The sequence below is a fragment of the Pseudophryne corroboree genome, assembly GCF_028390025.1.
Source record: "Pseudophryne corroboree isolate aPseCor3 chromosome 3 unlocalized genomic scaffold, aPseCor3.hap2 SUPER_3_unloc_1, whole genome shotgun sequence".
Lineage (NCBI taxonomy): Eukaryota > Metazoa > Chordata > Amphibia > Anura > Myobatrachidae > Pseudophryne > Pseudophryne corroboree.
Window position 1 is genome coordinate 330,023 of NW_026967493.1, and position 16,021 is coordinate 346,043.

The following is a 16,021-nucleotide window of genomic DNA, read 5'->3' on the forward strand; positions in this document are numbered from 1 at the left end:
ATAGCACTTACCCGTGATGCCAGTGTGCAGATATCCCTCTGTGCATCACGCATATAAAGAAATGCATCCTTTATTTGTTCTAACGACAGTAAAATATTGTCCCTGTCCAGGGTATCAATATTTTCAATCAGGGACTCTGACCAAACTACCCCAGCACTGCACATCCAGGCAGTCGCTATAGCTGGTCGTAGTATAACACCTGCATGTGTGTATATACTTTTTTGGATATTTTCCATCCTCCTATCTGATGGATCTTTAAGTGCGGCCGTCTCAGGAGAGGGTAACGCCACTTGTTTAGATAAGCGTGTTAGCGCCTTGTCCACCCTAGGAGATGTTTCCCAGCGCTCCCTAACCTCTGGCGGGAAAGGGTATAATGCCAATAATTTCTTTGAAATTATCAGCTTTTTATCAGGAGCAACCCACGCTTCATTACACACGTCATTTAATTCTTCTGATTCAGGAAAAACTATAGGTAGTTTTTTCACACCCCACATAATACCCTGTTTAGTGGTACCTGTAGTATCAGCTAAATGTAACGCCTCCTTCATTGCCAAAATCATATAACGTGTGGCCCTACTGGAAAATACGGTTGATTCGTCACCGTCACCACTGGAGTCAGTGCCTGTGTCTGGGTCTGTGTCGACCGACTGAGGCAAAGGGCGTTTTACAGCCCCTGACGGTGTTTGAGTCGCCTGGACAGGCACTAATTGATTGTCCGGCCGTCTCATGTCGTCAAACGACTGCTTTAGCGTGTTGACACTATCCCGTAGTTCCATAAATAAAGGCATCCATTCTGGTGTCGACTCCCTAGGGGGTGACATCCTCATATTTGGCAATTGCTCCGCCTCCACACCAATATCGTCCTCATACATGTCGACACACACGTACCGACACACAGCAGACACACAGGGAATGCTCCTAACGAAGACAGGACCCACTAGCCCTTTGGGGAGACAGAGGGAGAGTTTGCCAGCACACACCAAAAGCGCTATATATAACAGGGATAGCCTTATAATAAGTGCTCCCTGATAGCTGCTTTATATATATATAAAAATATCGCCATAAATTTGCCCCCCCTCTCTGTTTTACCCTGTTTCTGTAGTGCAGTGCAGGGGAGAGACCTGGGAGCCGTCCTGACCAGCGGAGCTGTGAGAGGAAATGGCGCCGTGTGCTGAGGAGATAGGCCCCGCCCCTTTTTTGGCGGGCTCGTCTCCCGCTATTTAGTGAATCCAGGCAGGGGTTAAATATCTCCATATAGCCTCTGGGGGCTATATGTGAGGTATTTTTAGCCTTTATATAGGTTACATTTGCCTCCCAGGGCGCCCCCCCCCAGCGCCCTGCACCCTCAGTGACTGCGTGTGAAGTGTGCTGAGAGGAAAATGGCGCACAGCTGCAGTGCTGTGCGCTACCTTTAGAAGACTGCAGGAGTCTTCAGCCGCCGATTTTGGACCTCTTCTGACTTCAGCATCTGCAAGGGGGCCGGCGGCGCGGCTCCGGTGACCATCCAGGCTGTACCTGTGATCGTCCCTCTGGAGCTGATGTCCAGTAGCCAAGAAGCCAATCCATCCTGCACGCAGGTGAGTTCACTTCTTCTCCCCTCAGTCCCTCGTTGCAGTGATCCTGTTGCCAGCAGGACTCACTGTAAAATAAAAAACCTAAGCTAAACTTTTTCTAAGCAGCTCTTTAGGAGAGCCACCTAGATTGCACCCTTCTCGGCCGGGCACAAAAATCTAACTGGAGTCTGGAGGAGGGTCATAGGGGGAGGAGCCAGTGCACACCACCTGATCTGGAAAAGCTTTACTTTTTGTGCCCTGTCTCCTGCGGAGCCGCTATTCCCCATGGTCCTTTCAGGAACCCCAGCATCCACTAGGACGATAGAGAAATAGAATTATCGGTAAGTAAATTCTTATTTTCTCTGACGTCCTAGTGGATGCTGGGGACTCCGTAAGGACCATGGGGATTATACCAAAGCTCCCAAACGGGCGGGAGAGTGCGGATGACTCTGCAGCACCAATTGAGAGAACTCCAGGTCCTCCTCAGCCAGGGTATCAAATTTGTATAATTTTACAAACGTATTTGCTCCTGACCAAGTAGCTGCTCGGCAAAGTTGTAAAGCCGAGACCCCTCGGGCAGCCGCCCAAGATGAGCCCACCTTCCTTGTGGAGTGGGCATTTACAGATTTTTGGCTGTGGCAGGCCTGCCACAGAATGTGCAAGCTGAATTGTATTACAAATCCAACGAGCAATAGTCTGCTTAGAAGCAGGAGCACCCAGCTTGTTGGGTGCATACAGGATAAACAGCGAGTCAGATTTCCTGACTCCAGCCGTCCTGGAAACATATATTTTCAGGGCCCTGACAACGTCTAGCAACTTGGAGTCCTCCAAGTCCCTAGTAGCCGCAGGCACCACAATAGGCTGGTTCAGGTGAACGCTGAAACCACCTTAGGGAGAACTTGAGGACGAGTCCTCAATTCCGCCCTGTCCGAATGGAAAATCAGATAAGGGCTTTTACAGGATAAAGCCGCCAATTCTGACACGCGCCTGGCCCAGACCAGGGCCAACAGCATGACCACTTTCCATGTGAGATATTTTAACTCCACAGATTTAAGTGGTTCAAACCAATGTGACTTTTGGAACCCAAAAACTACATTGAGATCCCAAAGTGCCACTGGAGGCACAAAAAGAGGCTGTATATGCAGTACCCCTTTTACAAACGTCTGAACTTCAGGGACTGAAGCTAGTTCTTTTTGGAAGAAAATTGACAGAGCCGAAATTTGAACCTTAATGGACCCCAATTTCAGGCCCATAGACACTCCTGTTTGCAGGAAATGTAGGAATCGACCCAGTTGAATTTCCTCCGTCGGGTCTTACTGGCCTCGCTCCACGCAACATATTTTCGCCAAATGCGGTGATAATGTTTTGCGGTTACATCCTTCCTGGCTTTGATCAGGATAGGGATGACTTCATCCGGAATGCCTTTTTTCCTTCAGGATCCGGCGTTCAACCGCCATGCCGTCAAACGCAGCCGCGGTAAGTCTTGGAACAGACAGGGTCCTTGCTGGAGCAGGTCCCTTCTTAGAGGTAGAGGCCACGGATCTTCCGTGAGCATCTCTTGAAGTTCCGGTTACCAAGTCCTTCTTGGCCAATCCGGAGCCACGAATATAGTGCTTACTCCTCTCCATCTTATCTATCTCAGTACCTTGGGTATGAGAGGCAGAGGAGGGAACACATACACTGACTGGTACCCCCACGGTGTTACCAGAGCGTCTACAGCTATTGCCTGAGGGTCCCTTGACCTGGCGCAATACCTGTCGAGTTTTTCTCAACGGTTTATAATCATGTGGAAGACTTCTGGGTGAAGTCCCCACTCTCCCGGGTGGAGGTCGTGCTGAGGAAGTCTGCTTCCCAGTTGTCCACTCCCGGAATGAATACTGCTGACAGTGCTATCACATGATTTTCCGCCCAGCAAAGAATCCTTGCAGCTTCTGCCATTGCCCTCCTGCTTCTTGTGCCACCCTGTCTGTTTACGTGGGTGACTGCCATGATGTTGTCCGACTGGATCAACACCGGCTGACCTTGAAGCAGAGGTCTTGCTAAGCTTAGAGCATTGTAAATGGCCCTTAGCTTCAGGATATTTATGTGAAGTGATGTCTCCAGGCTTGACCATAAGCCCTGGATATTCCTTCCCTGTGTGACTGCTCCCCAGCCTCGCAGGCTGGCATCCGTGGTCACCAGGACCCAGTCCTGAATGCCGAAACTGCAGCCCTCTAGAAGATGAGCACTCTGCAACCACCACAGGAGGGATACCCTTATCCTTGGTGACAGGGTTATCCGCTGATGCATCTGAAGATGCGACCCGGACCATTTGTCCAGCAGGTCCCACTGGAAAGTTCTTGCGTGGAATCTGCCGAATGGGATTGCTTTGTAGGAAGCCACCATTTTACCCAGAACCCTTGTGCATTGATGCACTGAGACTTGGCTCGGTTTTAGGAGGTTCCTGACTAGCTCGGATAACTCCCTGGCTTTCTCCTCCGGGAGAAACACCTTTTTCTGGACTGTGTCCAGGATCATCCCTAGGAACAGAAAACAAGTCGTCGGAACCAGCTGCGATTTTGGAATATTGAGAATCCAATCGTGCTGCCGCAACACTACCTGAGATAGTGCTACACCGACCTCCAACTGTTCCCTGGATCTTACCCTTATCAGGGAATCGTCCAAGTAAGGGATAACTAAAATTCCCTTCCTTCGAAGGAGTATCATCATTTCGGCCATTACCTTGGTAAAGACCCGGGGTGCCGTGGACCATCCATACGGCAGCGTCTGAACTGATAGTGACAGTTCTGTACCATAAACCTGAGGTACCCTTGGTGAGAAGGGTAAATTTTGACATGAAGGTAAGCATCCTTGATGTCCCGAGACATCATGTAGTCCCCTTCTTCCAGGTTCGCAATCACTGCTCTGAGTGACTCAATCTTGAATTTGAACCTCTGTATGTAAGTGTTCAAAGATTTTAGATTTAGAATCGGTCTCACCGAGCCGTCTGGCTTCGGTACCACAACAGTGTGGACTAATACCCCGTTCCCTGTTGCAGGAGGGGTACCTTGATTATCACCTGCTGGGAATACAGCTTGTGAATAGCTACCAAAACGGTCTCCGTGTCAGAAGGAGACATCGGTAAAGCCGACTTTAGGAAACGGCGAGGGGGAGACGTCTCGAATTCTAATTTGTACCCCTGAGATATCACCTAAAGGATCCAGGGGTCTACTTGCGAGTGAGCCCACTGCGCTCTGAAATTCATTGAGACATGCCCTCCACCTTGCCTAATTCTGCTTGTAAAGCCCCAGCGTCATACTGAGGGCTTGGCAGAGGCGGGAGAGGGTTTCTGTTCCTGGGAACTGGCTAATTTCTGCAGCCTTTTTCCTCTCCCTCTGTCACGGGGCAGAAATGAGGAACCTTTTGCCCCTTGTCCACGAAAAGACTGCGCCTGATAATACGGCGTCTTCTCATGTTGAGAGGCGACCTGGGGTACAAACGTGGATTTCCCAGCTGTTGCCGTGGCCACCAGGTCTGAAAGAACGACCCCAAATAACTCCTCCCCTTCATAAGGCAATACTTCCAAATGCCGTTTGGAATACGCCTCACCTGACCACTGACGTGTCCATAACCCTCTACTGGTAGAAATGGACAACGCACTTAGACTTGATGCCAGTCGGCAAATATTCCGCTGTGCATCACGCATATATAGAAATGCATCTTTTAAATGCTCTATAGGCAAAAATATACTGTCCCTATCTAGGGTATCAATATTTTCAGTCAGGGAATCCGACCACGCCAACCCAGCACTGCACATCCAGGCTGAGGCTATTGCTGGTCGCAGTATAACACCAGTATGTGTGTAAATACATTTTAGGATACCCTCCTGCTTTCTATCTGCAGGATCCTTAAGGGCGGCCATCTCAGGAGAGGGTAGAGCCCTTACAAGCGTGTGAGCGCTTTATCCCCCCTAGGGGGTGTTTCCCAACGCACCCCAACCTCTGGCGGGAAAGGATATAATGCCAATAACATTTTAGAAATTATCAGTCGTTATCGGGGGAAAACCACGCATCATCACACACCTCATTTAATTTCTCAGATTCAGGAAAACTACAGGTAGTTTTTCCTCACCGAACCTAATACCCCTTTTTGGTGGTATTCGTATTATCAGAAATGTGTAAAACATTTTTCATTGCCTCAATCATGTAACGTGTGGCCCTACTGGAAGTCACATTTGTCTCTTCACCGTCGACACTGGAGTCAGTATCCGTGTCGGCGTCTATATCTGCCATCTGAGGTAACGGGCGCTTTAGAGCCCCTGACGGCCTATGAGAAGTCTGGACAGGCACAAGCTGAGTAGCCGGCTGTCTCATGTCAACCACTGTCTTTTATACAGAGCTGACACTGTCACGTAATTTCTTCCAACAGTTCATCCACTCAGGTGTCGACCCCCTAGGGGGTGACATCACTATTACAGGCAATCTGCTCCGTCTCCACATCATTTTTCTCCTCATACATGTCGACACAAACGTACCGACACACAGCACACACACAGGGAATGCTCTGATAGAGGACAGGACCCCACTAGCCCTTTGGGGAGACAGAGGGAGAGTTTGCCAGCACACACCAGAGCGCTATATATATATATATATATATAGGGATAACCTTATATAAGTGTTTTTCCCCTTATAGCTGCTGTATCTTTATTACTGCGCTTAATCAGTGCCCCCCCTCTCTTTTTTAACCCTTTCTGTAGTGTAGTGACTGCAGGGGAGAGACAGGGAGCTTCCCTCCAACGGAGCTGTGAGGGAAAATGGCGCCAGTGTGCTGAGGAGATAGGCTCCGCCCCCTTATCGGCGGCCTTATCTCCCGTTTTTTTATGTATTCTGGCAGGGGTTAAATGCATCCATATAGCCCAGGAGCTATATGTGATGCATTTTTTTGCCATCCAAGGTGTTTTTTATTGCGTCTCAGGGTGCCCCCCCCCCAGCGCCCTGCACCCTCAGTGACCGGAGTGTGAAGTGTGCTGAGAGCAATGGCGCACAGCTGCAGTGCTGTGCGCTACCTTGTTGAAGACAGGACGTCTTCTGCCGCCGATTTTCCGGACCTCTTCTGCCTTCTGGCTCTGTAAGGGGGCCGGCGGCGCGGCTCTGGGACCCATCCAAGCTGGGCCTGTGATCGTCCCTCTGGAGCTAATGTCCAGTAGCCAAGAAGCCCAATCCACTCTGCACGCAGGTGAGTTCGCTTCTTCACCCCTTAGTCCCTCGATGCAGTGAGCCTGTTGCCAGCAGGTCTCACTGAAAATAACAAACCTAAACTAAAACTTTCACTAAGAAGCTCAGGAGAGCCCCTAGTGTGCACCCTTCTCGTTCGGGCACAGAGATCTAACTGAGGCTTGGAGGAGGGTCATAGGGGGAGGGACCAGTGCACACCAGATAGTACTAAAGCTTTCTTTAGATGTGCCCAGTCTCCTGCGGAGCCGCTATTCCCCATGGTCCTTACGGAGTCCCCAGCATCCACTAGGACGTCAGAGAAAGCAGGAGTATAATAGGGGCTGATGGCTCCTGATGTATGAGATACACCAGAGAGTGTGGGGAGGAGACTGGTAAGATCTCTAAGCTGGTAACACACAGTGACATGATGTGAGGGGGAGAGCAGGAGTATAATAGGGACTGATGGCTCCTGATGTTTGAAATATACCAGAGAGTATGGGGAGAAGACTGGTCAGATCTCTGGGCTGGTGACACACAGTGACATGATGTGAGGGGGAGAGCAGGAGTATAATAGGGGCTGATGGTTCCTGATTCCTCCACTGGGCAAATACTGTGTCCTTATTACTGTGTACTGACAGCGGACAGTGTAGGATAAAATACTGTTGCAGTGACAGTAAAAGGATGATACACGACTCTTCTGTAATAAGTGTATATTACTCACCTGTGCTGATATCTGTAGAGATTTCCTCCTCCTTACACAGCTGATCACCGCTCACATACATCTCCTCTCCCTGTATAGCTTCTATTTTAATATTAATCTGGTCTTCACCCTAAATAGCCCAAACACAAATTGAGATTAAAGGTAAAGATCTGTCTAAGATATGTACAGCTTCCCTACAGGGCAATGAGTCCAGAATCATTTTGATAATTGGGGAGACCATCATTTCCACCTACCTGATTCTCCTCTGTATCATCCTGGGAATAAAGAGGACGGGGACATCTCCCTGGGGTATTCCTGTTACTGGCCCCATCTGTAGGAGACACACAGTGACTGAGTACAATGTATGTATGGGATTATCAGGTGATGTGTATCTAGGTGGCCCCCATAGCTGCTCTCTCCATTACCCTATATGATAGTCTCCTCTTACCCAGTGATGTGAGGGGCCGGTGATTCTGGATCATCACGTCCTTGTACAGACCCCTGTGTTCCTCTATATACTCCCACTCCTCCATGGTAAAATAGACAGCGACATCCTCACACCTTATAGGAACCTGGCACACACAATGACACAGTCATCACCCAGACACATCCCCTGGTGTTACTGTATAATGCCCCATTCCCAGCAGTCACCTCTCCGGTCACATCCCCCGGTGTTACTGTATAATGTCCCATTCCCAGTAGTCACCTCTCCAGTCACATCCCCTGGTGTTACTGTATAATGGGGGTCATTCCGAGTTGTTCGCTCGCAAGCTGCTTTTAGCAGCTTTGCACACGCTAAGCCGCCGCCTACTGGGAGTGTATCTTAGCTTATCAAAATTGCGAACGAACGATTCTCAAAATTGCGAATAGACACTTCTTAGCAGTTTCTGAGTAGCTCCAGACTTACTCGACATCTGCGATCAGTTCAGTCCGTTTAGTTCCTGGTTTGACGTCACAAACACACCCAGCGTTCGCCCAGACACTCCCCCGTTTCTCCAGCCACTCCCGCGTTTTTTCCGGAAACAGTAGCGTTTTTTCGCACACTCCCATAAAACGGCCAGTTTCCACCCAGAAACACCCACTTCCTGTCAATCACATTACGATCGCCAGAACGAAGAAAAAACCATGAGTAAAATACCTAACTGCATAGCAAATTTACTTGGCGCAGTCGCACTGCGGACATTGCGCATGCGCATTAGCGACTAATCGCTCCACTGCGAGAAAAAAATAACGACCGATCAACTCGGAATGACCCCCAATGTCCCATTCCCAGCAGTCACCTCTCCGGTGACATCCCCCGGTGTTACTGTATAATGTCCCATTCCCAGCAGTCACCTCTCCGGTCACATCCCCCGGTGTTACTGTATAATGTCCCATTCCCAGCAGTCACCTCTCCAGACACATCCCCTGGTGTTACTGTATAATGTCCCATTCCCAGCAGTCACCTCTCCGGTCACATCCCCCGGTGTTACTGTATAATGTCCCATTCCCAGCAGTCACCTCTCTGGTCACATCCCCTGGTGTTACTGTATAATGTCCCATTCCCAGCAGTCACCTCTCCAGTCACATCCCCTGGTGTTACTGTATATTGCCCCATTCCCAGCAGTCACCTCTCCGGTCACATCCCCTGGTGTTACTGTATAATGCCCCATTCCCAGCAGTCACCTCCCCAGTCACATCCCCTAGTGTTACTGTATAATGCCCCATTCCCAGCAGTCACCTCTCCAGACACATCCCCTGGTGTTACTGTATAATGTCCCATTCCCAGCAGTCACCTCTCCAGTCACATCCCCTGGTGTTACTGTATAATGCCCCATTCCCAGCAGTCACCTCTCCAGTCACATCCTCTGGTGTTTGTTACTGTATAATGTCCCATTCCCAGCAGTCACCTCTCCGATCACATCCCCTGGTGTTACTGTATAATGTCCCATTCCCAGCAGTCACCTCTCTGGTCACATTCCCTGGTGTTACTGTATAATGCCCCATTCCCAGCAGTCACCTCTCCGGTCACATCCCCTGGTGTTACTATATAATGTCCCATTCCCAGCAGTCACCTCTCCAGTCATCACCCAGACACATCCCCTGGTGTTACTGTCTAATGCCCCATTCCCAGCAGTCACCTCTCCAGTCATCACCCAGACACATCCCCTGGTGTTACTGTATAATGTCCCATTCCCAGCAGTCACCTCTCCAGTCAGCAGCTGAATGATCTTGTTGGTGAGTTCCAGGATCTTCTGGTCATTGCGTCTCTCATGTATCAGTGAGTAAGGTGGAGGCACCGGGATGGGGCTCTGGGTCCTGCTCAGTTTTCCTGACACACACGGATGGTTTCTGGATGTCACAAGCTCACCAGATGTCTCCTTCACTACTGTATAATTCTGTGTAATGAGAGACATCAATAAATACCTTATTAAACTGCACCTATATGGAACTGTGTTTTAAGAGTTAATTGTGCATAATATACAAGAAAAGCTTATATTACAAATACAAGCCCAATCCTATATGTTACGGTTTCCAACATATAGCACATTGGGAAGTATATAGCAACTCTTCTGCAGTTCCTGCCATAAATAACATATTGTGAGAAATGTAATATGTTCTATCTGTATATCTATGATGCATAAAGACTGTGGGACAGATAATATCATCTGAGACTCTATACCTCAGGCCTGGACAACCAGTGACTCTCCAGCTGCTGTGAGACTACAAGTGATCTTTAGGCTTTGCTGTGAGGAGACCATAAAACATCAACTCCTAACTGTTAATTTACATATTGGAGCTGATTGGCTGGTGTGTTTATCACCTTGTATTTATCACTGGTTTATCACTTCTCCAGGTAAATAGATCTGGCCCAGAGTGGGAGGACAGAAAATGTGATCAGCAATTGGCAAACATGGTAAGGTAAGTAGTACTGTAGTAGGAAAGAGAGGCTATAGAGGTTTTATTTGTGTTTGAAAGAAGATGCAGATGTGCCAGTTGGGAGAGACAGGATGAGGAGGTGAGATAGAGGAGGACATGCATTAGGAGAGAGGTAGCTGAGAAATAGGATGATATGCAGCCAGATGTAATAAGCCTAGAAAATTGATAAAGTGGAGAGTGGTAAAGAATAAGCCAATCAGCTCCTGTCATTTTTCAAACACAGCTTGTAAGATGGCAGTTAAGAGCTGATTGGTTGGTACTTTATCTCTCTCCACTTTTCTATGCTTAGTACATCTCCCCCATTAGGAGATGGTGCAGTGACTTCATCCTTAGGCCCAGATTTATCAAGCCTTGGAGAGCACGGTGATAAAGGGGGTGATTCCGAGTTGTTCGCTCACCAGCTGATTTTAGCAGCATTGCACACGCTAGGCCGCCGTCCTCTGGGAGTGTATTTTAGTTTAGCAGAATAGCGAACGAAAGATTAGCAGAATTGCGGATAGAAAATTCTTAGCAGTTCCTGAGTAGCTCCAGACCTACTCACAGATTGCGATCAGCTCAGGCCGTTTCGTTCCTGATTTGACATCACAAACACGCCCTGTATTCGGCCAGACACTCCCCCGTTTCTCCAGACACTCCCGCGTTTTATCCTGGCACGCCTGCGTTTTTCCGCACACTCCCAGAAAACGGCCAGTTTCCGCCCAGAAACACCCACTTCCTGTCAATCACACTCCGATCACTTCAACGATGAAAATTCTTCGTTCGGACGTGAGTAAATCTACTAAGTTTTGTGCTAAAATACTTACTGCATGCGCACTGCATACCATGCGCATTTTTGCGAAAATCGGCAACAAGCGAACAACTCGGAATGACCCCCAAAGTACCAACCAATCAGCTCCCAACTGCCATGTTACAGACTGTGTTTGAAAATGACAGTTATGAGCTGATTGGTTGGTACTCGATTACCATGCAATTTATCACTCTCCAAGGCTTGATAAAAATGGTCCCTAGTTACTGAGGAGAATGAACAGAGAGGGTGGATTCAGGAGTGAAAGTGGACGATGGAGATGTGCCAGAAGTGAGAGACAGGATGAGGAGGTTAGATAGAGGAGGACATGCATTAGGGGAGAGGGAGTGGAGAAGTAGGGTGATGTGATGAGATGAGTGCAGTGACTTCATCCTTAGTTACTAAGAATGAACAGAAGGAGGATTGAGGAGTGAAAGAGAAGGTAGGTGGGACATGAGGGATCTGGGAAGATAAAATACCCTGTTGTATGGTGATGATTTTTGGGGTGTGGTATTGACAGTCGACAGTAACTAGGTCGACAATGTCTAGGTCGACCACTATTGGTCGACAGTAACCAGGTCGACAGGGTGCCTAGGTCGACAGGGTATTTAGGTCGACATGTTCTAGGTCGACAGGTCAAAAGGTCGACATGAGTTTTTAATGTTATTTTGGTGTCGTTTTCTTCGTAGAGTGACTGGAAACTCCAATTAGTGCACCGCTTCGCTCGCCATGCTTGGGGCATGGTGCCTTCGCTTCGCTCGGCACATTACCGTTCCAATCATAGTCCACGTGGATCATTAAGAATGAAAAGGTTCAAAAAAAGAATTTTTTTTTTAAAACGCATGTTGACCTTTTGACCTGTCGACCTAGAACATGTCGACCTAGACACCCTGTTGACCTAGTTACTGTCGACCAATAGTGGTCGACCTAGACATTGTCAACCTAGTTACTGTCGACTTAGAGACCGGATCCCGATTTTTGGGGAGATTCATCAAACCTTTAAAGGAGGTCAAGTGGAAGTCCCAGCATTCCCTGCAAGTTATAAGCTCATTGGTAAAGATGCTGGGTTTGTAGATTCACAATACTTGGGAGAGTCACAGATTGTCCAGGTCTAGCCTACCTGCTACTCATTTACCGCTGTGCAATATGAAAGCTGAGGTACGTAGCTTCTCGTGGGTTTGGCATGGAAGTTTAAAGCGCAAAAATTATTAATAGCAAAACATCACATCTTCTGCACTTAATATTAGTGCCGCTTTAAATTTCCAGGTCAAACCAACACAAATTGGTGGCTTTCCAAAGCCTCTGCTACATAAATCTCGCCCTGAGGCAGAAAGTGACAAAGAGAGAATTGCTGCATCTTGTGAGCCAGAGGAGAGGATCATGGGATGGGAACATTCTATGGTCACTACAAAATGTTGTGTGTGGCTTGGACACAAATTCCAAAAATAATATTGTAGGCCACATCCAAAAGTCTCCGCCATGGCCTGGCGACACCTGGTCCTGCACTGCTGGTTGATATGCTATAGGTGTGGCATTGTCGGACAGGACATGGAGAGGCATGCCCCACAGAAACTGCAGAGCCTTCAACAGAACATTACAGCCCGCCGGTAGTTCCAGCACATTGATGGAAAGGCCAGTCTCCTTATTGGACCAGGTGCCCTAAATCTGGAACCCCAGGGTTACCGAACCACAGCCCATGAGTCCATTGTGACAAGGCATAGGAGTAATAGAGACTGTGCCAAAGATTGCAAGACCAGAATCTTGTCTTCTGAAAGAATAACACGCCAACAGGATGTGGAACGGAATCCCCAGAATGACCATTCTTCATCAAAACCAGGTTCTATTTGAGATAGTTGGGAATCCAATCATGTTCCTCCAAGGTCGTTACCACCAGTCGCAGATGACTGTTGAGCAGTGCCTCAGAAGATGCTATGACCTACAAGTTGTCCACGTAAAGAATTTTAATTATCCCTTGCAACGCAACAGAGATCACCAAGGCCATGACCTTGATGAATATCCTGGGTACAGTAGAAAGTTAGAAGGCTGGGTCCAAAACTGGATGTGGAGGGACCAAATGGTGAATCGAAGAAGCTTGTGGTCCTGTTACCAGATGGAAACGAGCAAATGGGCATCCTGGATGTCAAGGAAGGAAAAACCCCTCCCTTCCATGAAGCAATGACAGAGCGCAAAGACTTCACGTTGAATTTTTGCACCCGTAGTTGAGGGTTTAGTCATTTCAGCTTTAGAATGGACAAAAAGACCCAACCGGATTTTGCTCCACAAACATAACATCCAACCCCCGTTGGCGTGCAGGAACTGGTATTACCACACCCGAGACCAGGAGAGAAGGAACTACTTGGAACAATGCAGCACATCTGACCTGGTTCCATGTCAGAAAGGTTACAAAGAAAATCACTGACGAGGACCCACGGAGTCCAGCATGAATTCTTAAGATAGGATACCCCAAGCTATTGTGCGACGCAAAGTCGTTCGTGATGGGGCCCAACATCAGTAAGTGCATACACATTGCCCGATGTTGGAAGCCACGGTGCCACGGTTGTCTGCAATATATGCAGGTCTGATGGGCAACGTCACAGTCCACCCATGGGAGCATGCATCGAGCGATCTATCGTCTGTACACACTAGACGATATTGTTCTGAACCAACCGATATCGGCCGGATTGTAAGCACCCCTAAAGTTCTGAGACTCATGAACCAGATGTTCAAGAACAGGAATAGACAGGTATCAACCCCGGAGTTCCGGGACTGACTGGAAAAATGTCAAGATGACTGCTTGCCAGAGAGGGTCTGGTCCTCTAGACACCATGGCCATACATCCACGGAAGTGATTGGTCATGTTCCCCTCGCAAGGAACCCCTGATAAGCAAAGGCAAGACCTTATACGGAAACAAAAGGGCCAAAGCCTGGGGGTTTTGGTATGGGCTAGAATGACCGAGAGATGCGGATTCCTGAGCAATCATACTTTCAAGCTCCGGGCAGATATTCCTCTGCAATAATAAACACCTCCAACGTCTTTTTGGACTCAATATCCAGAACTGCAGCTATAGCAACCTCCTTGTCAAAATGGGAACCATAGATATACCTAAAAGTAGAGAAATCATATAGAAAGAAACAAGAACGACGTAGATAGAGGACTGCTTTAAGTGGTCCATGAGAGTGAGGTGATCCAATGGATCTGCTCCCGCTTCTACAGCCTCTGCCAATTGCTTGGACCAGGCCTTCAAGAGTCTTCGCTGCAAGAGAAAACACATATGCGGGCGGGATGTAATGGAGTCCGAGATGGCCGGGGGTGCTGAATGTCGGCCATCTCGGATATTTTTTTTTAAAGGAGCAATCAATTACAAGGCATGATTTTGACTTGTGATTGCCCCTTTTAAAAAAAACACCAGAAATCGGCCTGCATCCCACATCACTGGCAATATTGGACTCCATTACATCCCGGCGATATGGTATGTGGCATCCATTAATGCATCAGAACTGGTTGCGGGAAAGGCCGTGGCCTTTGCTAATTGGGCAACAGGTGCATCCAGTGAAGGAGGGACTTTCCAAACCGCCTTTTCCTTATCTGCAAATGGGTGTGTGCCAAAAACATCAGAAAATGTAAAGAGCACATCAGGCTTAAGCCACACTTCCCCCAGAAGGTCTGCAAATTCAGTTAAGAATGAGAACGTAAAAACCTGCTTCCTCTTTTTTGCAAAAAAAAAAGACTGAAGGAGCCACTGCAGCCTTTGTCCAAAAGCCGCTATTACTCCTCAGTGGGGCCCTCAGAATCCTCCTCACCCAAAACAGATACACTAGACAGGCATTTTCGGGAACAAGGGGTGGAGCATCCCAGGTATTATACCAATGTGGAACAGACTTTTTACTGTCTATCCATCTGCTGGGTCAACCCAGTATTCACTAAGGCCTTGGCTACCACAGAGGGTGGAGACTGTGTGAGCAGAACCATCTGAGGAGCAATAGAAATTAAAGCACTCTCCTCGAGTTGATTGCAGATGTCACATACCACATTTCCCCTTGCCACAATTGCAACATAACTTTGGATTGCAACATAACTTTCGGACAATCCAGTAACACTCCCATGTCGCTTCTCAGCCTTTTGGCTAAGATCAAGTGTAGTACCTGCTCACGGGAACTCATGGTGTTGTGTCTGTTCTTACACTAGGGGAGTGAGAGACCCTTAGTGTGGAATTAAGACCCACCATGTGGAGTAGGTACGAAACTTGGTCTGGCCAGGAGGTTGGGAGCAGCATGAAGCCCGAAGTGCTATGTACCCCTGATCAGGGGACGCCAGGGATGCCAGAACATGCACTGGTGAGAAGGACACCTTTGCACTATTATGGCACCATGCTCTAACACTTCCCCACTTCTGTCTGCCGCACTTTTTTCCTTTGCCCTGGCCTTTTGGCTAGGGCAGGGACAATTTTTTATACCCCCCCCTGGCCTTTTGGCTGGGGCTTATTTATTTATTTCTTTATTTATTTTTCCACGTGTGTTTGCTTTTCTGCACTTCACCACACCTTTTTATGTTTTTTTCGTGTGTGTGTTCACATTTTGGCGGGGGTTTAGGTGAGACCCTTATGGGCCACCTTCTCCCCATGTAGCTGAGGCCCTCTCCTTTTGGGGAGGGCTGAAGGCTTTTCGGGAAGCTTCGGCCAACCCTGGGGAGAAAGGGGCGACCCCGAGCTGTGAGGCGGAGGGAAGTCTGAAGACCCTTGCCCCCTAAGGGGCCTTTTGGCTCCGGGGGGTCGGGGACAAGGGGTTCCCCTGCGCTTCGGCAAGGGGGAACCTGAAGACCCTTTTTCCCTCTAGGCCTTTTGGCTCGGAGGGTGAGGGGAGCAACGGGGCCCTT

General features: G+C 48.5%; 1 protein-coding gene and 1 pseudogene across 3 annotated transcripts in view; one reads left to right on the top strand and one right to left on the bottom strand.

Moving 5' to 3' along the window:
• The window catches only part of LOC134983074 (zinc finger protein ZFP2-like), a 36,487-nt gene that overhangs the window by 16,973 nt on the left and 3,493 nt on the right, over positions 1-16,021 (bottom strand). For all 3 annotated transcript variants that reach the window (XM_063948770.1, XM_063948768.1, XM_063948769.1), the window contains exons 3-6: positions 9,632-9,823; positions 7,894-8,017; positions 7,700-7,776; positions 7,467-7,575 (exon numbers count right to left, since the gene is read on the bottom strand). In XM_063948770.1, coding sequence (XP_063804840.1) covers positions 7,467-7,575; positions 7,700-7,776; positions 7,894-8,017; positions 9,632-9,823 — 502 coding nt within the window. The remainder of the gene's footprint in view (positions 1-7,466; positions 7,576-7,699; positions 7,777-7,893; positions 8,018-9,631; positions 9,824-16,021) is intronic.
• Positions 15,253-15,352, top strand: LOC134983191 (U2 spliceosomal RNA; annotated as a pseudogene).